This window comes from Anomalospiza imberbis, chromosome 2, assembly GCF_031753505.1.
Source record: "Anomalospiza imberbis isolate Cuckoo-Finch-1a 21T00152 chromosome 2, ASM3175350v1, whole genome shotgun sequence".
NCBI lineage: Eukaryota > Metazoa > Chordata > Aves > Passeriformes > Viduidae > Anomalospiza > Anomalospiza imberbis.
Window position 1 is genome coordinate 13,697,907 of NC_089682.1, and position 19,806 is coordinate 13,717,712.

Here is a 19,806-nt window from a genome sequence, read left to right on the forward strand (position 1 = left end):
ATGACCTAAAGGCTTTGATCTTCCTTTGCTTATGCAGTGTGGGTTCTTCAGCAACTCCCAAGGCAGCTGGCACTGCAGGAAAAACTATCCCCTAGTGTTGGAATGCTGGATGCTGAGAATTTTAAACTTTCTGTGCTGAAAGGCACAGACCCACAAGAGAACACTGCATTTGACCTGGGGCCTTGGAGAAGGCTTCCAAAATTGATTGATGGCACTGGGATTACAGGTGTGTGGTTTGAATAGGAGTGTGTAATATCACAGGGTGGAAAACTTATAGTTTAAGGTTTTAGAATATAGCTGTATATATAAAGCAAGATGGAGGTTTTAGGGCAGTGGCAGGTTGTTTTTCTTCACCTTCTTCTTCATGGGTTTGGATGGTATTTTGAAATTGGACAGAAAATTCCGCATTGCGGGACACGAGTGGTTAGTTGTTGGGTTAAAAGTGAAAATAATTTAGGTGTCATTTCTTAATTGGATAGTTGAGCCTTTAAAGACCTTGTAAAGAAGGATAGTTAGCCATTTTGTAGCTTGTTTGTAGAATGCTGTAGAACTCATGACTTGTAAGACTATAATAAAAATAAGAAATAATAAACATTTGAGCCCAAACACGAAATACTGTCTCTAGTTTCAATCCCGACCTTGACAGAGGCAGAAAGGAAGCCAAAAACTGGCACCCAAGTTGCCAGGTGTGTCTTTTGTAACACAATAACTGTTCAGGAAGAACCAGAGTGAAATGGCCAACGTTACTTCACCATAACTTGAAATTTGATCTTTTTTGAAAGTGGAAGCTAAGGTACATTGGGAAAACAAACAGCTTCAATAATATAAGCAATCATCTCCAATCTAAATCATGAGTGTTAATTTATTAGCCTCTCTCAGTCAATTGACCATGCTCTCTTTGCCACATTAAATACAAGCAGTGTGGGGGGATGCTCAACACAAGAGGGGGAAAAGAAGGTGGACTCACAGCTCTGGGTGTTTGACTTAGGGGATATTGCCCATAACCAAAGCAATCAGATCAGAGGTGAACGATTTCTTGTGAAGCACAGAAACCACAGCAGCTGATGTCATGAACAAAAGTAGGCAGTGAACAGAAACAGAGCAATAGAAAAAGGGATGAGAGACTTGCAGCCCAGAATTTCACAAGCAATAGTAGTTCATAAGCAATGATCTAGAAAAAGCAAAACTGACCAAGAAAGGGAGTCATCTGCTTGCATGAAAATGCAAATCCCTACCACCTCTGTGTAGCAGTTGTGGCAGTGTGAATGGGCATGGACACACATCACAAATGCTTCCTCTGTGAAAGAAGAAAAGCAAACTCTACTTACGCTCATCAAAAAATGCATTGAGAAGAGAAAGCTCCAAACCATTATGGTACTGGTACTTCAAAACACGTTACCTAAATGCCAGAGATACTAGTCCAGTAATGGAATTCCTGAGAGCTGTCTCACAACTACCTGGAACAGTTCCTATCTCAGTGCAAACAGTTGCCATAGATATCTGTGGACCAGTGAGAAGACAGAGCTGCCCAGAAAGAGCCACATTTCCATCCCAGGGCTTCTCGAGGCAACCTTTCTGTCTAAAGAATGCTGCTTGACAAAACTTTGGGAGATCAGACGCCTTTTAAAGCTTCCCTACCTTTGATGGCTTTCTTTTTTGTGGGAGGCTCTGCTTGGAGGTCTTAGGAATTTAAAGTCAATGCTGTGAAAAAAAGCAAAGAAAAGCCCCGCGCGGCAGTCGTAGGTAAGCAGAGCTCAAGTACCACACTCTGTGCCACTGCTCCCCTGGCTGAAACTGGACCTCTGGTAGGCTGCCTGCTCACACGGACAGGGCTCTTCTCCTTGTCAGTACCTGTCAAGTCACACCCTGCTTGTCAAAAGCCACAGCACACTCACACCAGGACTAACACTTGGGTGGAGTTGGCTACCAGAGATTAAAGTCTCTCCTTTTTGAGCCCTGTGGTGACAAGTCACTGATGCACTGAGTTGTCCTAGTGCCATGCTCTAAGCTACAAGGGTAGCATTGTTTACCAGAAAAAATACCTGGATTATACCAGCTAGTGTTATCTAATAATACAGAATCACAGAATATATTGAGTTGAAAGGGACCCACAAAGATCAAGTCCAACTCTTATGTGGATGGACAGTGCAGGGATCAAAGCCACAGCCTTGGCATTATGAGCACCATGCTCTGACCAACTGAGCTATGTCAGGATGTTAGAATTCAGGGCTGCTGAAGCTAAGGTAGAACATTTGTTTGTGTTTTCCAGTTACATTTGTTTTACCCATGTACACATCTGCTTTCCTGATTAAATGCCCTACCTGGGCATAATTTCTTTCCAAGTACTACAGGGCATTCACATTTTTAGGAAAGCTCTGATGGATCAGAATATGGGTGTCCTGAGAAGGCATTTGAAAGTTTGCAGAATTCAGGCTAAAGCCTTAATCGGTTTATTGTCTCCCTTTAGGGAAAATAGAAACAAGTAATTCTAGGAAAGCCTGCATTAACTGGAGGAAGCAGAAAGAAATACAGCACATTTCAAATTTTAAAAATTACAATCCTGGAAAATAATAATTTAATTTTTCAAAATTATCATTAAAAGTATAACTCTGTGGAGAAATAGTCTAAATAAATACAAGAACACCTTACACAGCAGATACCAATACTGAAAGAAGAGTAACAGAACTGTGGGGAAACCAAGCACGCCACTTTCATGCCAAGGAAATTAGTCCTTCTACCATTAGCCTTTACATAGGTTTTGATGTTATACCATGTGTTAATTATTTCCAAATCACAAGTGCAAACACTCACCCTGATTGGAAAATTAGCAGATTTCAAACTCAGGTAATTTCACCCTAATGAGGAACTTGTTGAACTGAATTTAACAATTAGCTCACACCCTTTGCTGGCTGGATATGACAAGGCTACAGGGAGACACTGAAACTCAAAATCTGCCTTTTTCAGCAATTTGCAATGAAGGATTAATATAAATTCAAAAATTGTTGCCATGCTGCTTCTAGTTCCTGCTTTGGCTCTTAAGCCAGGGATTTGCCAAGGGTGATAGATGAGGAGGTGCTGCCTATACTGAACAGCTCTCCCTTTTGCTAGGTACCAAGCCTCAGCAAAATGGATTTCACAGCTTATAAGAGTTAAACTTCCGATTTATCGGTCAATATGCACAACCCGTGGGTAGAGCTAACAAGCTGAGGTGCTCGCCACCCTTGATAAGCACCGGAGCAGCCAGGGCTGCCTAGGCTGCTTCAGCCAAGAGGGGAAGGCTTGGCTTCTGTGGCTGCTTGGAGAGGGCTGAGCCTTGACATTGCTCAGCTGCTATTATTGGGCTACTTGGTTTTGCTTCTACAGAGTTTTGAATGCTTTTTTTTGTGTTGCTTTTTCCTCACTGACAACCCTTGAGCTGCTAATTGTCTCTGTGTCAATACTCTGTCCCTTGGCAGCAACCTTCCCTTTCTCCCTGCGGCTCTGCTCTGCAGAATGTCTGGCAGCACTTTCTCAGAGCTTTGCAGTTCTCCAAAATGTCTGCACCAATTTCAGCTTGTGTGGAAACTATTCCTTAGTTCCCAGATGACATCTGTGATCTGATGCCTGAATCTCTAGAGGGGAGACTGGCACTTTTCAGCTGCTAAATTGCGTTAAAGGAAACAAAAGTAATTTTATCCTACCACTAGTTCTCTACATATGCTGTGATCCTACCTGCATAAGGGATGTTGGGCAATTAAGTCTTAGAGAATGGGGTCTAGGCGTGGTTTTGAAGGGAAAAGACACCTGCAAATGAAAAGGAAATTACCCTGGGACAATTATCTCTCCTTAGAATTGAGAAAAACTGCCCAAAATATTGTACAAAAATGTAAAGCCTATTGAAAAAAATCTTCCTGGTTTTCAGTGCACTTTCCACAGTAGGGATTTCGTTTCCTTGTTTGAAGAACAATAAAGGCTATTCTGAGACTTGAGCAGAACACCAACTGCTCAATTATTTCTCAGGAAGAGGCATCAGTATAGGTGTAACATGCTTCTTTTGCATACAGATAAATGGCAACAAATAGAGAAATTGTGGGGGGGAAGAAAGAAAAAGAATATTCTACAAAAATAGGTTTTTGAGCTCTTTCAATCTGCTATTTTGATTGTCTTCATATTGTCAAGCAGCACAGTGTAGAGACAGTACTCTAGATTTCTCGGCTTTGGTCCCTTTTGCTGAAACAAAGATGATCATGCTAATTCAGACAACTGTTAAAATCACCTAGCTAACGCTTTGTAAGGCATCTAAAGCAGTCAAAAAAGGTCAGTATGTTATCTAACCCTCTTCCCCCAAAAACTATGTCTTAAAAATAGTCATCCATTTTACCTGGGAGCTAAGGAGGTGCAAGTAGATTCATGAGCTGTCCTGAAGAAACACGTGAATGGCTGTCAGCAAAAGCAGCAGTCAGACTTTTTTTGAAAGGGTAAGGAAGCCAAATGCCTCAAATTATTCCAATTATTGAATAGGTGGAGTTGTTGCAACAGACCTATTCTAGCATTTGCATTAGGTGTGTAGCAAATGACTGCTGTGTTCTCTGTCATCCATGAGTCTTCAGGGCTTCTCTACTGCTTACACTAAATCTGTGCCCTAACTTGTCCAATTTACCACTGATTGTATTCCAACAGAATCACAAAATATGCTGAGGTGGAAGGGACCCATCAGGATCATCAAATTGAGCTCCTGGCCCTGGACAGGACATCCCCAAGAATCATACCATGTGCCTGAGAGCATTATCCAAACATTTCTTCAACTCTGTCAGGCTTGGTGCTGTGATCACTTCCCTGGGGAGCCTGTTCCAGTGCCCAGCCACCTTCTGGATGAAGAACTTTTTCCTTATATCCAACCTAAACCTTCCCTGACTCGGCTTCAGGCCATTCCCTTGGGTCCTGTCACTGGTCACAACAAAGAAGACATCAGTGTCTGTCCCTCCTCTTCCCCTCACAAGGAATTGTAACTTCAGTGCACTGAGGTCTCCCCTCAGTCTCCTCTCCAGGCTGAACAGACCAAGTGCCCTCAGCTGCTCCTCCCACGGCTTCATCTCAAGGCCCTTCACCATCCTCGTGGCCTCCTTCAGACACTCTCTAAGAGCTTAATAATGTTACCCAGATCCTTCCCCTGCTCCCGTTCTGGGAACCACAGGATCACAACGATTGCTGTGGGTATTTTTTCTTGGCTTTCCTTTGGAAACAGACATTGCATAGAAAGTAGGCTCTAGCTGTCCTGAGTGTGCAGGCATGAGCCTACACCCTTGCACATCCTCCCTGATGGGTACCCACATGATTTTTTGTCAAGCAAAGGAGAACAAGGCAGAGGTAAATGTGAGGGTGACGGAGCAGACAGGACAGTCGGAGGGTGGGAGGTAGGGAAAAGATCTATAGCCAGCAGAGCACCCTCTCAACTCCTGAAACACATCCTTTGCGTATTAAGTCATGAGGCCTTTGGTGAGAGGCCTGAGACGTGAGAAACACAAAGGCATGGCAAAGTTTGCCTTTCAAGAAGGTCTGCTGAGAGAACCTCTTCAAGATTCCAGCACTGGCCATGCTGCAGCCAACAGGAGCCCACGCCATGGTCTTCTGAAACGGGGGATTCAGCTAGTGTTGCTTTAAAATTAATAGCTTGAAGGACAGGTAGAAAAGAGAAGAGCACAGAGCAGCTTCTGTTTACCAACCCACTCCTGCAGCATTACAAGGTGGTAGAGATTCCCCCCTTGTGCGTGGGCTGCATTGCCCTACGCGACACTGGAGATTTCACGGACAGTGTTCACCCTCCTGCCTGCATCTTTAGCACGTGGACACCCAAAGCATATGGCTCATCTTTTCTCACGTTCTAAGGAATTCCTTCCACGTGCCTGAAGCCTCTTAACCCTCAATCACACACCTCTGTGCACGCTTATCTCTGTTTAATGTTGTTAATCACAGAAAACACTGATTATATTACCTTTACCCTTCCTCAGACAATAATCCCAGGCAAACACAGCATAAAGGTTATGCACTCACTCTAACAATTATTACTTTACTACAGCTGTATAAAATGAGCTGTGAAATTTATCTTCTAGCTCTTGTCAACTGCTTTCAAACACTTCAATCACAAACACATAGTTGAAAGTGATCTGAAAGGGATGGTTATCAGAACTGAGACTGAAGGAATTTCTGGCTCTCTGTTTTGTTTTTCAATCCCCAGACTGATTAAGGTCCAGCTTGGAGGTGGTGACTTGCAATGTTTTCATTTCAAGAGTACCTGAATGCAGGCCCTGCAATGGAGCCCACCTGTTTCCAGGTTCCTTCATTAGGCAGGACACAGCTATTGGTCTGAGCCAGAGGAGGGCAAGAGAATCTTAAAACAAACAAACAAACAAAAAACCACCAAAAATTGGGCATGTGATTAGGAAAATGTATGTCTAATTTTGCTCTGAAAAGGCTTCTGTGTAAGTAAGTGATGTTTGGAATGAGATCTCCATGACTGTACACAGTAAATAGATTTGCTGCCAAATCCAAAGTCTGCTTGACAATCACCACAGTACATCTTATTGCTGAAATATGTCAGATGAAGGTCACAACAAGTATTAAATAGCTACCCAAAAGCATAATAGCTAGCGATACCTGTGGCTAAATCAGGCCCACACTGATATTTACAAGATACATTTAACAGGCACTGCAGTGACAGGACAGAAACCAGCCCAACAGCCACGAATGAAGACTTTTGCTGTGCCCCAGCGGCCTCCTCCGGACCTACAGACACCACTTCTTACACACTCCGTCTGTTTTCAAATGCACTCTCCATGCCACGTGGATCTGCTTTTCCATGCCACAGATCCCACCCATCAAAGCATTCCCTTGAACCGCTACAGAAAACACAAAGATGCTTTACCAACTCAAAATATTTTATTTTCCCGTTGTGAAGCTGATTGTACTTGCAGCCAACCATCCCCAATGCTGTTAGGAAATTCAGTATTGCTCTTCAAGCCTGTGTAAGTACCCGTGGCCTAGGTTACACTGATATAAAGCAACATTAGGAATATGCTGATAGACATAATGTTAAAATACATTAAGAAGATTTCTCACGTTAAGAATAAGTTAGCGGCTCCCAGCTAACTTATTCTAATGCACTCACTCTAATGCAGAGTAAAAATTCTCACATAAATTATTTTTCAAGGGAAAAATGCAGATTCTCTCAAATTAATGCAGTCCAAGACTGCCTACTTAGAAAAAAAGATTAAATATAAAAATTGCATCAACCATTTCAAAACAAAAAAAAATTCAAGTTCTACTTAATTGGAATCCTTCAGTTGTTAAAGAAAATATTGTTTCTGACCTCAATCAGAAACAAAGAAAACATTTTTAAGTGAGCCCCAATTTCTGCTTCAGGTGGTTCACTAGTTATTTTCATTATATTTAATTTCCCACCAATTCCCAAACTGAATGCAATGTTTTAATTCAATGTAAGCCATAAATAAAGCCCCACTGTGTGTTGGAGTGGGTCCAGAGAAGTGCCACAGAAATGATGAGAGGGCTGGAGCACTTCAGCCTATGAACACAGGCTGAGGGAGATGGGACTGTTGAGCCTAGAGAACAGAAGGCTTGGGAAGAGGCCACTTTATTGTGGCCTTCCAGTACCTAAAGGGGACTACAAGAAAGCTGGGGACACCCTTTTTATCAGGGCCTGTTGCAATAGGACAAGGGATAAAGGTTTAAAACAACAAGAGCATAGTTTTAGACTAGATATATGGAAGACATTTTTCACAGTGAGAAGTGTAAAATAATGGAATGGGTGGCCCAGAGAGGTGGCCGGTGCTCTGTCCCTGGAAATATTCAAGGTCAGATTGGATGGGGCTCTGATCAACTTGATCTAGGTGAAAATGTCCTGTTCACTGCAGGGGCTCGGACTAGATGTCCTTTAAAGGTCTCTTCCAACCCAAAGTGTACTGTGACTCTAATCTGCCTGGCTTTGTTCTCTTGCCCTGCTCTGGACACACTCCAGCACCTCAATGTCCCCTTTGTCATGAGGGGCCCGAACCTGAACAAAGATTTGAGGTGTGGTCTCACCAGTGGGACAGTCCTGCCCTGGTCCTGCTGGCCACACTACTGCTGATACAGGCCAGGTGCCACTGGCCTTCTTGGCTACCTGGGGACACGGTGGCTCATGTTCAGCTGTCTGGTGACCAGCACCCCAAGAGTCCTGTCAATCATTCCCATCCTCACAGAGCTGTTAGTGCAAGGATCCTGGGTGTCATTATCCCCATTTACCGAGCAGACAACCAAAGCACCGTGTAACACCACAGACCAGAAGACATCCCAGACTCTATCTCCTACTTTCCTTTTCCAGGCCAGTGACAGAGAACCTGCTGTCCACAGGAAGAACACCTGACATATTTACAAACAGTAACTGTGTATTTACCAATTTTGGAGGTGAATTGACTAGGAATGTGAAAAGTCTTGCCCTAGAGAGGTCGTTGTTTATGTAGGTGGAGAGCCCACATGGATTTGGGGATTTCAGAACAAACATATGAGACTGTATTTACTGATCAGAATTAGCTATGCTGAGCTCATGGTGTAGAGTGAGAGATGATCTATTGTAATGGAGGAACCACGGAAAAATGCTAAGTTGGACATATGACAGCAATCCACAGTGAAATAAGACTTTTAAAAGTCAAAAAAGATTTAAAATAATTACTCTGAATTAACTTTAAATCATAGCCATTCTAATAGCTAAAAAATAAAAATAAAATAAAATCATATTGTAAGACAGTTTGGCACCATCAGTAACAGTATAAAATGGTATAAAATCTTAGTAAATTAAATGGCGTGAAAACCCTCACACCATGCACACATCACTGGAGAATCAACAGGATTATCCTTGCTGGTCCTTTCAGTACTGCAGCTCACAAGCCTTCATGCCATGCTCTGACACGGACAGTGGCTATTTTTGGTGCAAGAATATACAAATTCCTGAAGCTATCTTACAGCTCCCGCATAACAGGAGCACAGGAGGCTTCTAAACCTTTGGCAATGCATCTTCAACAACTGCACCATTCAGGATAACCTTAGGAGTCTGCTTCTTGTCCCCAGGTTCTTCAGCCACACACTCCGGAGGCTCTAGGTCATGGTATTTTCTCCGATAGACCACCCTCGAGATTACAGTTATCAGAAACATTTCCATGATGAGCAGCTGCTGGGCAATATCTGCCAAAAAAAAAAAAAAAAAAAAAAAAAAGGGAGACAAAGAAAAGCCCCCAAAAAGGGGAAATTACTATCAGACAAAAAATGAATAATTGGCTTATTAATTTACACCTGTGCGAAAGGAACAAACTCTGTCATCCTGTCCCCATGTCTCTCACACTCAGCAATGACATCAGTTACAGAATTCCAGTATTGCCCATCAATAAGAATGCAATAAATTATGCAACCAAAATACAAGAGATTTAACAGTAGTCATGCATGTTGATTTCTTTTCCTCTCATTTCTGATTCCTGCTCTTCTCATTATCAAGTTGTTCTCTACCACCATGACAGTTATGAAACTTTTGTTATTGTTTTTAAACTAAAAAATTAGATTCTCCAAAAGCTAGTGATACCATGAAATTTGTATTTTGGGAAAACACCAGAGATTGCCATTAGCAACAATGAACTGGTACTTTTATAAGTAAATGAAGAACATTCTTCCCCCAGAAAACTTACATGATCCTCTTGCTGTAGAGGAGAGTGGTGGAGCACAGGGAATGATTTTTTGTGTGGCGAATATGTTAATAATAGTGGTCTGCAGGTGGTTCAGAATGACAATAAACTGCACCAGAAAGGGAAAACAAATGCCTTAGCTACCAGAAAGGCTTTTATAGTTCACACAACAATTCTGCTTTGATAACAGATGATATTGCTCTGAATAGTCCTAAATTAATCCTGGACTTGAAAAGTATTTCTTCTCAGGCCTTCATTTGGGAGGTACATTATACACAGACCTCCCAGCAGGGATTTCAAATAATACTGAGTTCTGAATAATAGGTAACAATGTTTTAAAAATGCCAGTTAATTTGACCCATGAGCTTATGTTCTTCCTTCATGAAAGACTCAAAGAACATTTTTCCTGTTGTCTCCTCTTTTTGCCAAAGCAGGGAGATGTTGTGGTCCCCAGATCATGTGAGACTGGCTTCTTTGCCAGAAGGTACGAGGAACTCCTCACAGCTTGAGTTCAGCAACCACCACTCGCTCATGACATTACATTGAGCCAAACCTTTGCTGCCATGGAGTTATCAAAGTGCTTCTGTAGCTGCTGGTGGAACTGCCTGAGTCTAAACCCTCACATCAACAGAGTTTGCCATCCCAAACCTGAATTCACCCTAACACAGCTTTGCAGGTGTGACCATCCTGTTTACTGCCTTTATTAGTGCTTAATAATTTACCTAACCTCAGTGCACCAGCCTTGATGCATGTTCTGTTCAAGGATGCAGATCCAAGGATTCTGCTGGACTCTATTCAGAGTGATGTGGAAGAGGGTGTCCTCGTCCCTGTGCTTTTTCACTCTAACCTATGTGGTTCTGTTCCTTACTGTTTAATGATCTGCAGCCATTATTTTCACTATTATCTAATTCTGAAGTGCAGAGTGGCCAAGAAAAATAGTGTTAAAACAGCATATTGTGGAATGCTGAAACAGTTCAAACAGCTGCCTGCACAATGCAACATCTCCTCTCTGAGGTACACACCAGCATTTTATCATTGCATTTCAGGATACCACATCTACAAAACTTCCTTCAAGCCCCACAGAAAGTGCTGTTGTGATTTCAGTGGTCTAAAAATAGATAGATTTTACATGGCTTTCATGTCTCCAGCACTCCTAAGACTAGAGGTAAATTCGCTCCAAGTGAAACTGAACAGCAGCAAAGGAGAGTGCTTCAAAGGGATGCAGCTTTAATCAGGTAAAAATACGGCTTTGCACAGTGTATTTAATGGGAAATATACCATAAATTTTCAACAAAGGAGCAGGAACAAGAGAGGCAGAGTAGTATCAGCAGTTAAGAGAAATTCTTACCAGAAATATTAAAGTTCTCACCTGATAAAGAGCAAACTTTGGAATAATGTTCTTACACTTAAGGAGAATCCTAACTTTTCGAAACATGATTCCTACTGCCCACAGGGCAAAAAGGGTGAGGGCACCAATGAAGCAGCTGATCCATAGCGCAGGTCCTTTGGGAGACAACTGAGAAGCAAATCACACAACCTTAAACAACCTTACTTCAGTGTTTCCAGGAAGAAGTTGTGAACTGGATGATGTAAAAATGCTTTTTTGTATCTCCATGAAAGCTGGTGGCAGCAGCAGTTGCCGGGTTTTGCATGGGGAAACTGCCCAGTACCAACTGGAGCGTTGGCACAGGCTCTCCTCCTGCAGGCACCAACAGGGAGATGTGTTCAGCCTGGGGAGGTGCCAAGTGACACAACCCCTCACTGTTGCAATTGCCAGCCATGGAGTGTGTGCCTTTTCAGAGACCCCAGCAGCACCTGGCAATGCTCAACAGCTCAAGAGAACATGTTCAGCCTGACATCTCAGGTGGGTCATTAATTTTATACCATGAAACAACAACAAAAATAGTACTTTTAGTCTGAGTTATCCAAGAGGTGCCGAATTGTTATCAGATACAGATTTCTCCATCATCTTGCAGGTTACACGGTTACAAAGCAGAAGTATAGCACTATCTTTTCATTTTGCACAGATATAAAAATCACCGTGTCTTGCTGAACAACATAGAATTAGGCTTCCTGTTAACATGCCAGTACATACACTTATTTTTAAGGCTGTACCTTACAAAACACAGGGCAGATACGTCCCACAGGGCAACTTGCAGTCCTGCTATTCTAACCATACCAGGTGGGAAATGTATTGGAGCATAATCTGATGCCCAACCCCCCATGATGCCCAATTTCTTTTCCAGAGAGTCGAGAAAGGCAGAAATCAAGGATGTCAGGAAATCGTATGCTTCTGGTCTCAAAAGAATACAGTAAGGACTCACTTGGAAATGGTCCCAGATTTCACAGTTTAGTTGTAGACTAAGATAGTTACATCAGCCCTGAAACCTATGGATTTTGAGGACCTTCTCTGATTAAAATAGTTACTTACATTGTAAAGAACGTAATTGCCATTAGTCCAAAGCACTATTGATAAAAATATGAGCACAGGCCGAAAGACAGCAAACTGAAAGGTGCCCAGCTTCAGCCAAAAGAGGGTTTGCCTGGACAAAACAAAAAAAAAAAAAAAAAGCAATAAAAAAATCATATTAGCAACCTTAATAACATTTTCTGGATACTGTCAACTGCAAAACTTTTCCACTCCTGTAGCATGTGGCTAAAATCTGGGGAGGAACAGCTTCAAAATTAGAAAATATTTCCAAGAATTTCCCAATGTTTATTTAATAAAGTCTCTACAAAAATAGTATTTTTCCTGTTCTGCAGCAAGTACATACTATCCAAGGCTGGGCAAAACATGATGTCTTTCTCTGCCCTGAAGCCAACCAGGGAGACAGGAGCTGCATAACCGGTTTCTGAACAATGATGCCATTTGCTCTTGCCTTGTTGCCTTATTATTTCAGTCCTCCCATGAAATTGGACAAATCAGCCTGTTCAGCCACTTCCTAGTCCCGTGGTAGATCAAGAAAGAGGATCACACAGACCTAGGGTAAAGGACTGGTGGTTTTTCAGTGCATCTTGAAGAGTACCATGTTTGGGTACTGGGTTTGGCATCTGGGTTTGCCCCTCTGTAGTCTAACAGTAGAAAGGAACAGTCTCTCACTCGGCAAATTGCACAAGGCCGGCAGGACAGCTCAGGATTCCTTCACTTCTGTCACTATAAAGTGACTCCAGAACACACCTGTAACCTGGCCAGCCAGCACTGAAGGCCACCAGAAAAGGGGCAGATGAACTTTCTAACAGAGGGCATGAAAGCTGACTGACCTGAGCTCTCCTTCAGCTTTCACAGGGGAAGCTGCTGCTGCTACAGCTGCCTCATGTTTTGGTCTGATACTGTGCATTATTTCCCGTATTTTCAGTGTTGTTTTCAGTGGAGTTCCTTGGGCCCTGCCATCAGAGATGTGTCACAGACAGCAGGCTGCCATTTAGTGTGCTAAAGGATATAGCCATGAACCAGGAATTACAGGAATTGCTCAATGAATATAGCTAGTAATCACAGGATTATCAACAGCACAAACCCATGTGGAAGGACCTGCAATGGGCCAGCCACTTAGTGTGTACCTTTCCAAAGAATTATTATTCCCAGAGAGCTTTAAAGAATAATACACATGACAAAGAGAGCAGTCACTGCAATGCCATGAGTTGTTTCCCTTGTTAGCACGGGCCCATCATAACTGATCACCAGATCTCTTCTGCCACATCTCTCCCTGTTGCATGGATTGTCACATTGCCTCATCTGTAGCTTGTTATTTTCCCCAGGACTGCAGATATATATGTTTTTTTTTTTTTAAGAATGAATCCCTCCCTTGCTGTAGCTCCCTGTTTCCCCATAAGGTACCTATGGAAGGAATGTGAGACTGACTTTTCTCTCATATAGCTTGCCAATATATTTTTTTAAAAAGGTACTCTGCAATGGGAGAAGGCCAGAGGTTAGAAGCAGAGAGCAGATGGTTTTCCCAGTGGTACAGACACTGGAAAAGGAGGCCTAAGCCCTCTGCAGAGCAAAAAGCCTTTTTTTTTCCTTTTTTTTTAACAGACAGCTGTCCTTCCTGTCAGCAGTAATAGGCACTGTCTAGCTCCTGAAATGAGTCCATATTAGATGACTCCATCCTGCATAAGCTGCCACTGGGCTGAAGAGCAGCAAGGCAGAGGAGGGGACCCTCTCCAAAGCTCCCAGCTGCTACAACCTATACACAGGGTGACAGACATGGCAAGAAAAACAAATAAAGGTGCATTTTTTCGTTGTTTTACTACCTCTTCTTCTTCGTACCTCCTCCATGTAAATATTTACTCTGTTAAAATAAAATTATGGAAATTAAAGTTTTAATTCTAATACCAAATGAGGCAGTTTAAGGAAAAAAAGATTGTAATAAAAAATTAGAATTTTTGAAAATGCATCAGAAACTACTATGCTGTGTTCTGTTTGATGCTTTTCTCCTAACAGATTGTACAGTCTCCTAGGACCCTCTGACACTAAAGTCCACACCCTCATAGAAAAGTCTCTTTTCAGACCCTCAGATTTTGCTTATAATGAGAGAAACAGTCTCATGCTCTGTGCCAGTAGAAAAGCTCAGGGAAATACAGGAGGTTACACTCCAGGCTCTGGAGTGGTGTGTAAGTGAGGGGGTGACACTAACCAGAGGAGGAGCTCCACCAAGCAGTGCTCAAAGGAGAACATGTTTATGTTACAGTATATTGCCTCCTGTAGCTCTCCATCCTTAACCCCCCTTCTCAAAGATGCTTTAATACTGAGTTTAGAAGAAGAAAACATCTGCTTTTGCCTCACCAGACAATGCCATTTCATTGAGAACAAAGCTTTACAATAATTTAATCTACTTTTTGTTCTAAAATTTATTTTAATCTCAAGTAGTTTTAAAGTCAAAATCAGAATTAAACATTTCAATTTTATCAAACTGAGGGAAATTTTCTACCAAGACAGCCTCCATGTGACAATTTTGCTTGTGAAAAATACCCAATCTTAAGACATTTGTTCCCTTCTGGAACGAAAAGAAACTAAAATGTCAATTATTAGGTTTTCTAGAGTAGAAATTTATCCTCCCACACACCTCTGCATTATAGAAACTAAATAAATCAGTGGTGGTGTACAGCCCCAGAGTGATGATGCTGTTTAAAAGAAACAGTTTGAGACGTTTTGAGACTGACTTTTGGGAAGCTTTGCTGTAAGCCCGGCCCTGCCAAGCTGGCTGAATTCCAGCAGCCCTTTTCAAGCTTCTTAAAGGGAAATCTTAAAGGGGTGACTCACCTGGTGATGGGCACACGAGGGAGGCAGAGGCAGCAGCAGCAGCAGGGGCCGGTGGTGATGGTGAAGTGACCATTTTCAAACCGTCTGAGGAGCACCTTCTGCCCTCCACACTCTTTAATCATCATCATCAGGAACTTGTGGATAACTATGGCGAAAAATCTAGGGGAGGAAGAGAATTCCAGCTTAAACTTGCCTGTGTGTCTCATATGCCTGTGCAGGCCAGTGCCACCTTCTGTACTGGGTTTTTACGGCTTGGGCTTTGCAATCAACAAAAATTCTAGCTCTGTCTTTGAGACACCTTCTGCTTTCCATCACCTTGGAGGAGCCGCACTGCCCTACCCTCACTGAAAGAGGAGTAAACTGAGGCACAGAGCAGGTGTGGAATTTCCCAAAGCCGCTCTGGTGGCTGGTGGCAGAGTTGGTGTTAAAGCACAGGCTTTGCTGGCCCCAGTCATTCTGGCTGTATTTTTCCATAAATTATCTAGTTCTCACTAGTCCAAACTTTTTAGAACAAGTGCTCTTGCTCCTCAAACATGGCTTTCAACCAACAAACATGGCTAGGTTCACATAAATAGCTATCATTGAATGTGCTGGCCCAGGCAGGGTGTGGTTCCTCTCTAGACAAAGCGCTTACTGCTGCAACCCCACCTCTCCCTCCTTCCCCAGCTGCACATTCTCAACCCTACCCAGGAACTACAGATTATGCCACCAAACATGGAAATGCAATCAATAAAAGAAGTCCTCTGCTGCACTGCCTGTAGCTTGGGCAAGGGAGAAGAGGGAATTTAAACATGCTTGAAGTGCCACAGGACTGGATTGTTGGAAGCTTCTGGCAATCTGCACTACCTGCACACACTGCACACCATGCCAAGAGTATTCCCTACTACTGTGTTGTCCCTCCTCTTTTACTATTTTACTCATCTCCAGATGTGGAGTGCTCAGGGCCACAGCTTACCCCTACTTTGTCCTGCCCTCCAGGGCTGTGCCATCACCTCCAGAAAACAGGGACCACATTTCTCCCTTCTTCTCTGTGCATGCCAGAGCTGTCATGCTCACACACAAAGTGCTTTTATCAGGACAACTGTGGAACAATTTTACGTTGATGTGCTCACTGGGGGCTCACTTGGCACCATTAATAATAGACCTCCACGGCTCATCATTAGTAAAAGTGCAGGGAAGAAGTCACAGGCCAGACTCTCATTCCACATGACATGCAGAGAGAGGAAAGACAGACTACTGCTCCAAAGAGACTGTCAGTCCAAGGAATCAATTACTGTGAGTCACAGATCCTTCATACTGACGTTCCCACAATAGGGGACTGTAGCACTGGGAACTGCTTCAGCATTTTCTACCTCCCAGGAAAGTGCTGCCAAGAGATTTCAACTCAAACAAAGAAATTACTGAATTGTTAAATTTACAGAATGACTGTGTTACCAAGAGCAGCAGATGTTTAAAGGGAAGAAATTCAGGGTTTGGAGCAACACCTAGAAACAAGCAGAATACTCACATTCCTGCTGTGAAATCTGTAAACATTGTTGAGCGAGGAACCCACATGCCAATGCATGAAGTAGTAGAGATCACCTACAGAGAAAAGGGAGGAAGGTTGCACAAAGGGCAGAGAGCTCATGTGGCTCCTGTGGATTTTCAGGGAAGCCTTATTTTCAGCATTAAACTTTATCTTGTTTCCATGTTAACTTACTGGAGCTGCAGCATTAATCCAAATTATGATTGATCTTTTGGAGGAGGGGATTTTCCTGTAGATGTAGACTGCTTCCTCTATAAACACCAGAATGGCAATGAGCGTCATCAGAGTCAAGGTTGCAAAGAGAAATCTCCCTGGTAGGTCAAGGCCTGCAGAGAGAGAAAAGAAAGCAGACAGTTCTGATTTATTTCATAAGCTTGTCAAACATTAATGTAACAACACCATCTCTGAGGAGTTTCTTTGCCTTATTCCTGCAAATACTTGCACTCATCCCTAGTTACACAGGCAGACCACTGACTCCACAGAACCATTCAAATACTGAAGTTTATGACTAAATCTTTCCAGGATCCACAGACAGCAGGCAGGAAGAATACGCCTTCACCTTCTGAAAGCATTATGCAATAGTCCATTTCAGAAAAGGGGAGTTCCGGGACAAATATCCTTAGATGAATGTAAATATGTAGCAGAAATAAATACATAATCTGGGAACTTTTCCAGGTAGGCTACAAGCAAACATGTATTCACTCAGTATCAGTTCTCTGCTTCCATCATATGCTCATAGGCATGTAACATGTAACTTCCTTAGGCAGGCAAACTTACTAGAAGCTTGGTGGAATTTTGTAGGGCACGCAAGCAATGTAAGGAAAAGTCTCTGATATCCCAAGCCTGAGATAAAACTTAGTGTCTTCACCAAAATACTTTTTGTTTCTCCCTTAAACATTTCAACATTTACCCATAGGTGATAGGTTTTATGTCTCCATTGACACTGGGTGTCATATCGAAAGCCTCGCGGGGTCACCTGGCTAGCTCTGGACCCCAGCTTCGCTGACAAGGACTGAGTATGGGCATCAACTTTGACACAAATGACGGCTGAAGTGCATTTTCTCTCAGGGGATGTGCTTCCAGAGACAGAAAAAGGCATCGCAGTGGAATCCTGCTTAATTCAGGAGAAGTTCATGCTCATCATCAGTACTAACCCCCGCCGGACCCGCAGCCTATCTGGAGGCAAAGCAGAGCCTCTGCCCCAGCCTCTTTAATCTGACCTGCTTCAAAAAACCCGGGCACTTCCAGACTTGGCTGCAGGCGGGGCAGTGCACGTCTCAGTGGATATCTCCAATCCTTAAATCTCACCGGACGGAGCCTGAGACCCGGCGCAGCTGCAGGAGCCGGTTCAGCGCTCGGTTCCGCAGGTCCCGGGCGGCCCCGGCGCTCCTGCCCCACCGCCCCGTTCACAGCCAGGCCCTGGGCTGGGGCCGTGCTGTGCTCTCGCCCTGCCCCAAGCCAGCTCGGCCCCCAGACAGGCGGAGGATCGGCCGGGACAGGCGGGTGCCGGCCTCCGCTCGGGGATTTCCTCGCCGGGGAAGAACGGCGAAGGGACACGCAGGGACAAGGATAGGAGATGGGCAGGGACAGGGGCACAGACAGGGATGGGGCAGAGGGACGGACAGGGACAAGAGCACGGACAGGGACAGGGGCAGAGGGACGGACAGGGGCACAGGCAGGGGCAGGGGCAGGGCAGGGGCAGGGGCAGGGGCAGAGGCAGGGGCAGAGGCAGGGCCAGCTCCCGCCATCCCGCCGCGGGTGGGTGCCGAGGGCGCTGCCGCCCCGGCTGTCCCGCGGGCAGCCCCCTCTCCTCCCGCCCCGCACTTACTCCGGAGAAGCTCCTCCGAGTAGGGCGGCTCGCTGGAGCCGCAGGAGGGGTGCAGGGTCCCGTTCGCCTCGGCCTCCATGGCTGCGCGGCCGCCGGCCCCGGCGCGGTGCCCTGGCGGTGCCGGGGCTGGGGACGGGCGGCGGGGTCGGTGCGTGCCCGGCCGCCGGTCCCTGGCGAGTGCGGGCGGCGATGCGCGGCGCGGTGCCGGCGGCCGGGCCCGGTTAATGATTACCCGGGAGCCGGGGCGGGCGGGCGGCGCGGGGACCGACCCCGCGCTGCCTCCTGGCGCCCGGCGGCCCGGCAGCGCCGAGCCCGGGGCGGCGCGCCCACCCCGCGGCCACCCCGCCTGCCACGGGCCGCGGCTGTTCCCGGCTGCTCCCCGTGTCTCTGCCCGGCCTCGGTGGAGCTGCTTGCGGCACCCAGCCGGCTCTCCCTGGTCCCATGTTCACAGCCCTAGCGTGGCGGGGCACCTGGAGTCGGGGCTCGGCAGCCGAGGGGGCGCTGGAACCGGCCGGGGGGCGGGCGGGATCCTCAGGACCGTGTCCGCCTTCGCTCCAGCCCCAGGGCACGGGCGGAAGCTGCTCTGTCAGTGGGGAAGCTGCTCTGTCAGTGGGGCAGGTGTTTGAGGGACTTTTCATGGAGCCCTTCACCAAAGGCTTCCCCATCGACGTGGCTGAAACGAGGTGAGATGCTGAAGGGGAGCGCAGTGAGGGTAGGAATACACCGAGAGATTCTCCACTTTCCTACACGCTTCCTCTGCTGGAAGGATTCTTTCTGCAGCCTGAGCACTTTCAGGTTGTTTCCAGGAAAAGGGAATGAGTACTGAAATGGTGGATTTGGTGACCCACCAGGTTGTTCAGGATACTCAAAGCTGGCTAACCCTAATGGTTACTGGGCTGAGTGACAAAACGACAGGGACACGCTGTAGCAATGAGCAGAGTGGTGTCCGGGGGGGAAAGGAGGACAGTCCTAATTACCTCTGCAGTGATAAGTAATTGCCACTCATGAAAAAGACCCTGGGGGCACAGTGGATGGTCTTCAAAAATAACAGCAAGAGTAAGCATGGGACAAAATGCAAAGGACTGTGAGAAATTTGTAGATAAATAAGGGAAGACACAAACCAGCTAAAATACACATGGAGGCCTCCCTTCACCATGGTGGAGTTCTAGAAAGTTGAACAAATTGAAGTGGGGAGGTGAGAAATTTAGGGACATTTTTTAAGCACCAAGGGCCCTTGTGGTAAGGGCTGTCATCTTGCAGTTTTCAATGGATTTCCAAAGGTTTTACAGGAAGGACAGGCCAGACACTGAAACACTGCCAGCAGGAACACAAGGATGCAGGGGAGAACGGGACTGCTTACTGTCTAAAACCAGCAGGTACCCAACTGAGAGAAGGCAGGATCCTTCCAGAGTGGCAAGATCTGGGAGCAAGACAGACGAGGCTACTGACAGCCTGTTCTTTTACTGTCAGGAGAGCTTGGTTACAGATC

The 19,806-nt window shown here is 45.1% G+C and overlaps 1 protein-coding gene and 1 long non-coding RNA gene across 2 annotated transcripts; both read right to left on the bottom strand.

Annotated features, from left to right (window-relative positions):
- Positions 1-903: 903 nt before the first annotated feature.
- LOC137465727 (uncharacterized) lies at positions 904-2,925 on the bottom strand. Its single transcript, XR_010994808.1, has 3 exons — positions 2,812-2,925; positions 1,400-1,701; positions 904-1,297 (listed from the first exon to the last, which is right to left on the bottom strand). It is a non-coding gene; the product is annotated as an uncharacterized lncRNA (long non-coding RNA).
- Positions 2,926-6,846: 3,921 nt separating this feature from the next.
- LOC137468288 (organic solute transporter subunit alpha-like) lies at positions 6,847-18,472 on the bottom strand. The gene is made up of 8 exons (XM_068179847.1): positions 18,318-18,472; positions 16,664-16,815; positions 16,472-16,545; positions 14,965-15,123; positions 12,136-12,247; positions 11,074-11,220; positions 9,708-9,813; positions 6,847-9,213 (listed from the first exon to the last, which is right to left on the bottom strand). Exons 1-8 carry the CDS (start codon positions 18,394-18,396, stop codon positions 9,026-9,028), a joined length of 1,017 nt encoding a protein of 338 aa, XP_068035948.1. The 5' UTR covers positions 18,397-18,472; the 3' UTR covers positions 6,847-9,025.
- Between the last annotated feature and the right edge of the window lie 1,334 nt (positions 18,473-19,806).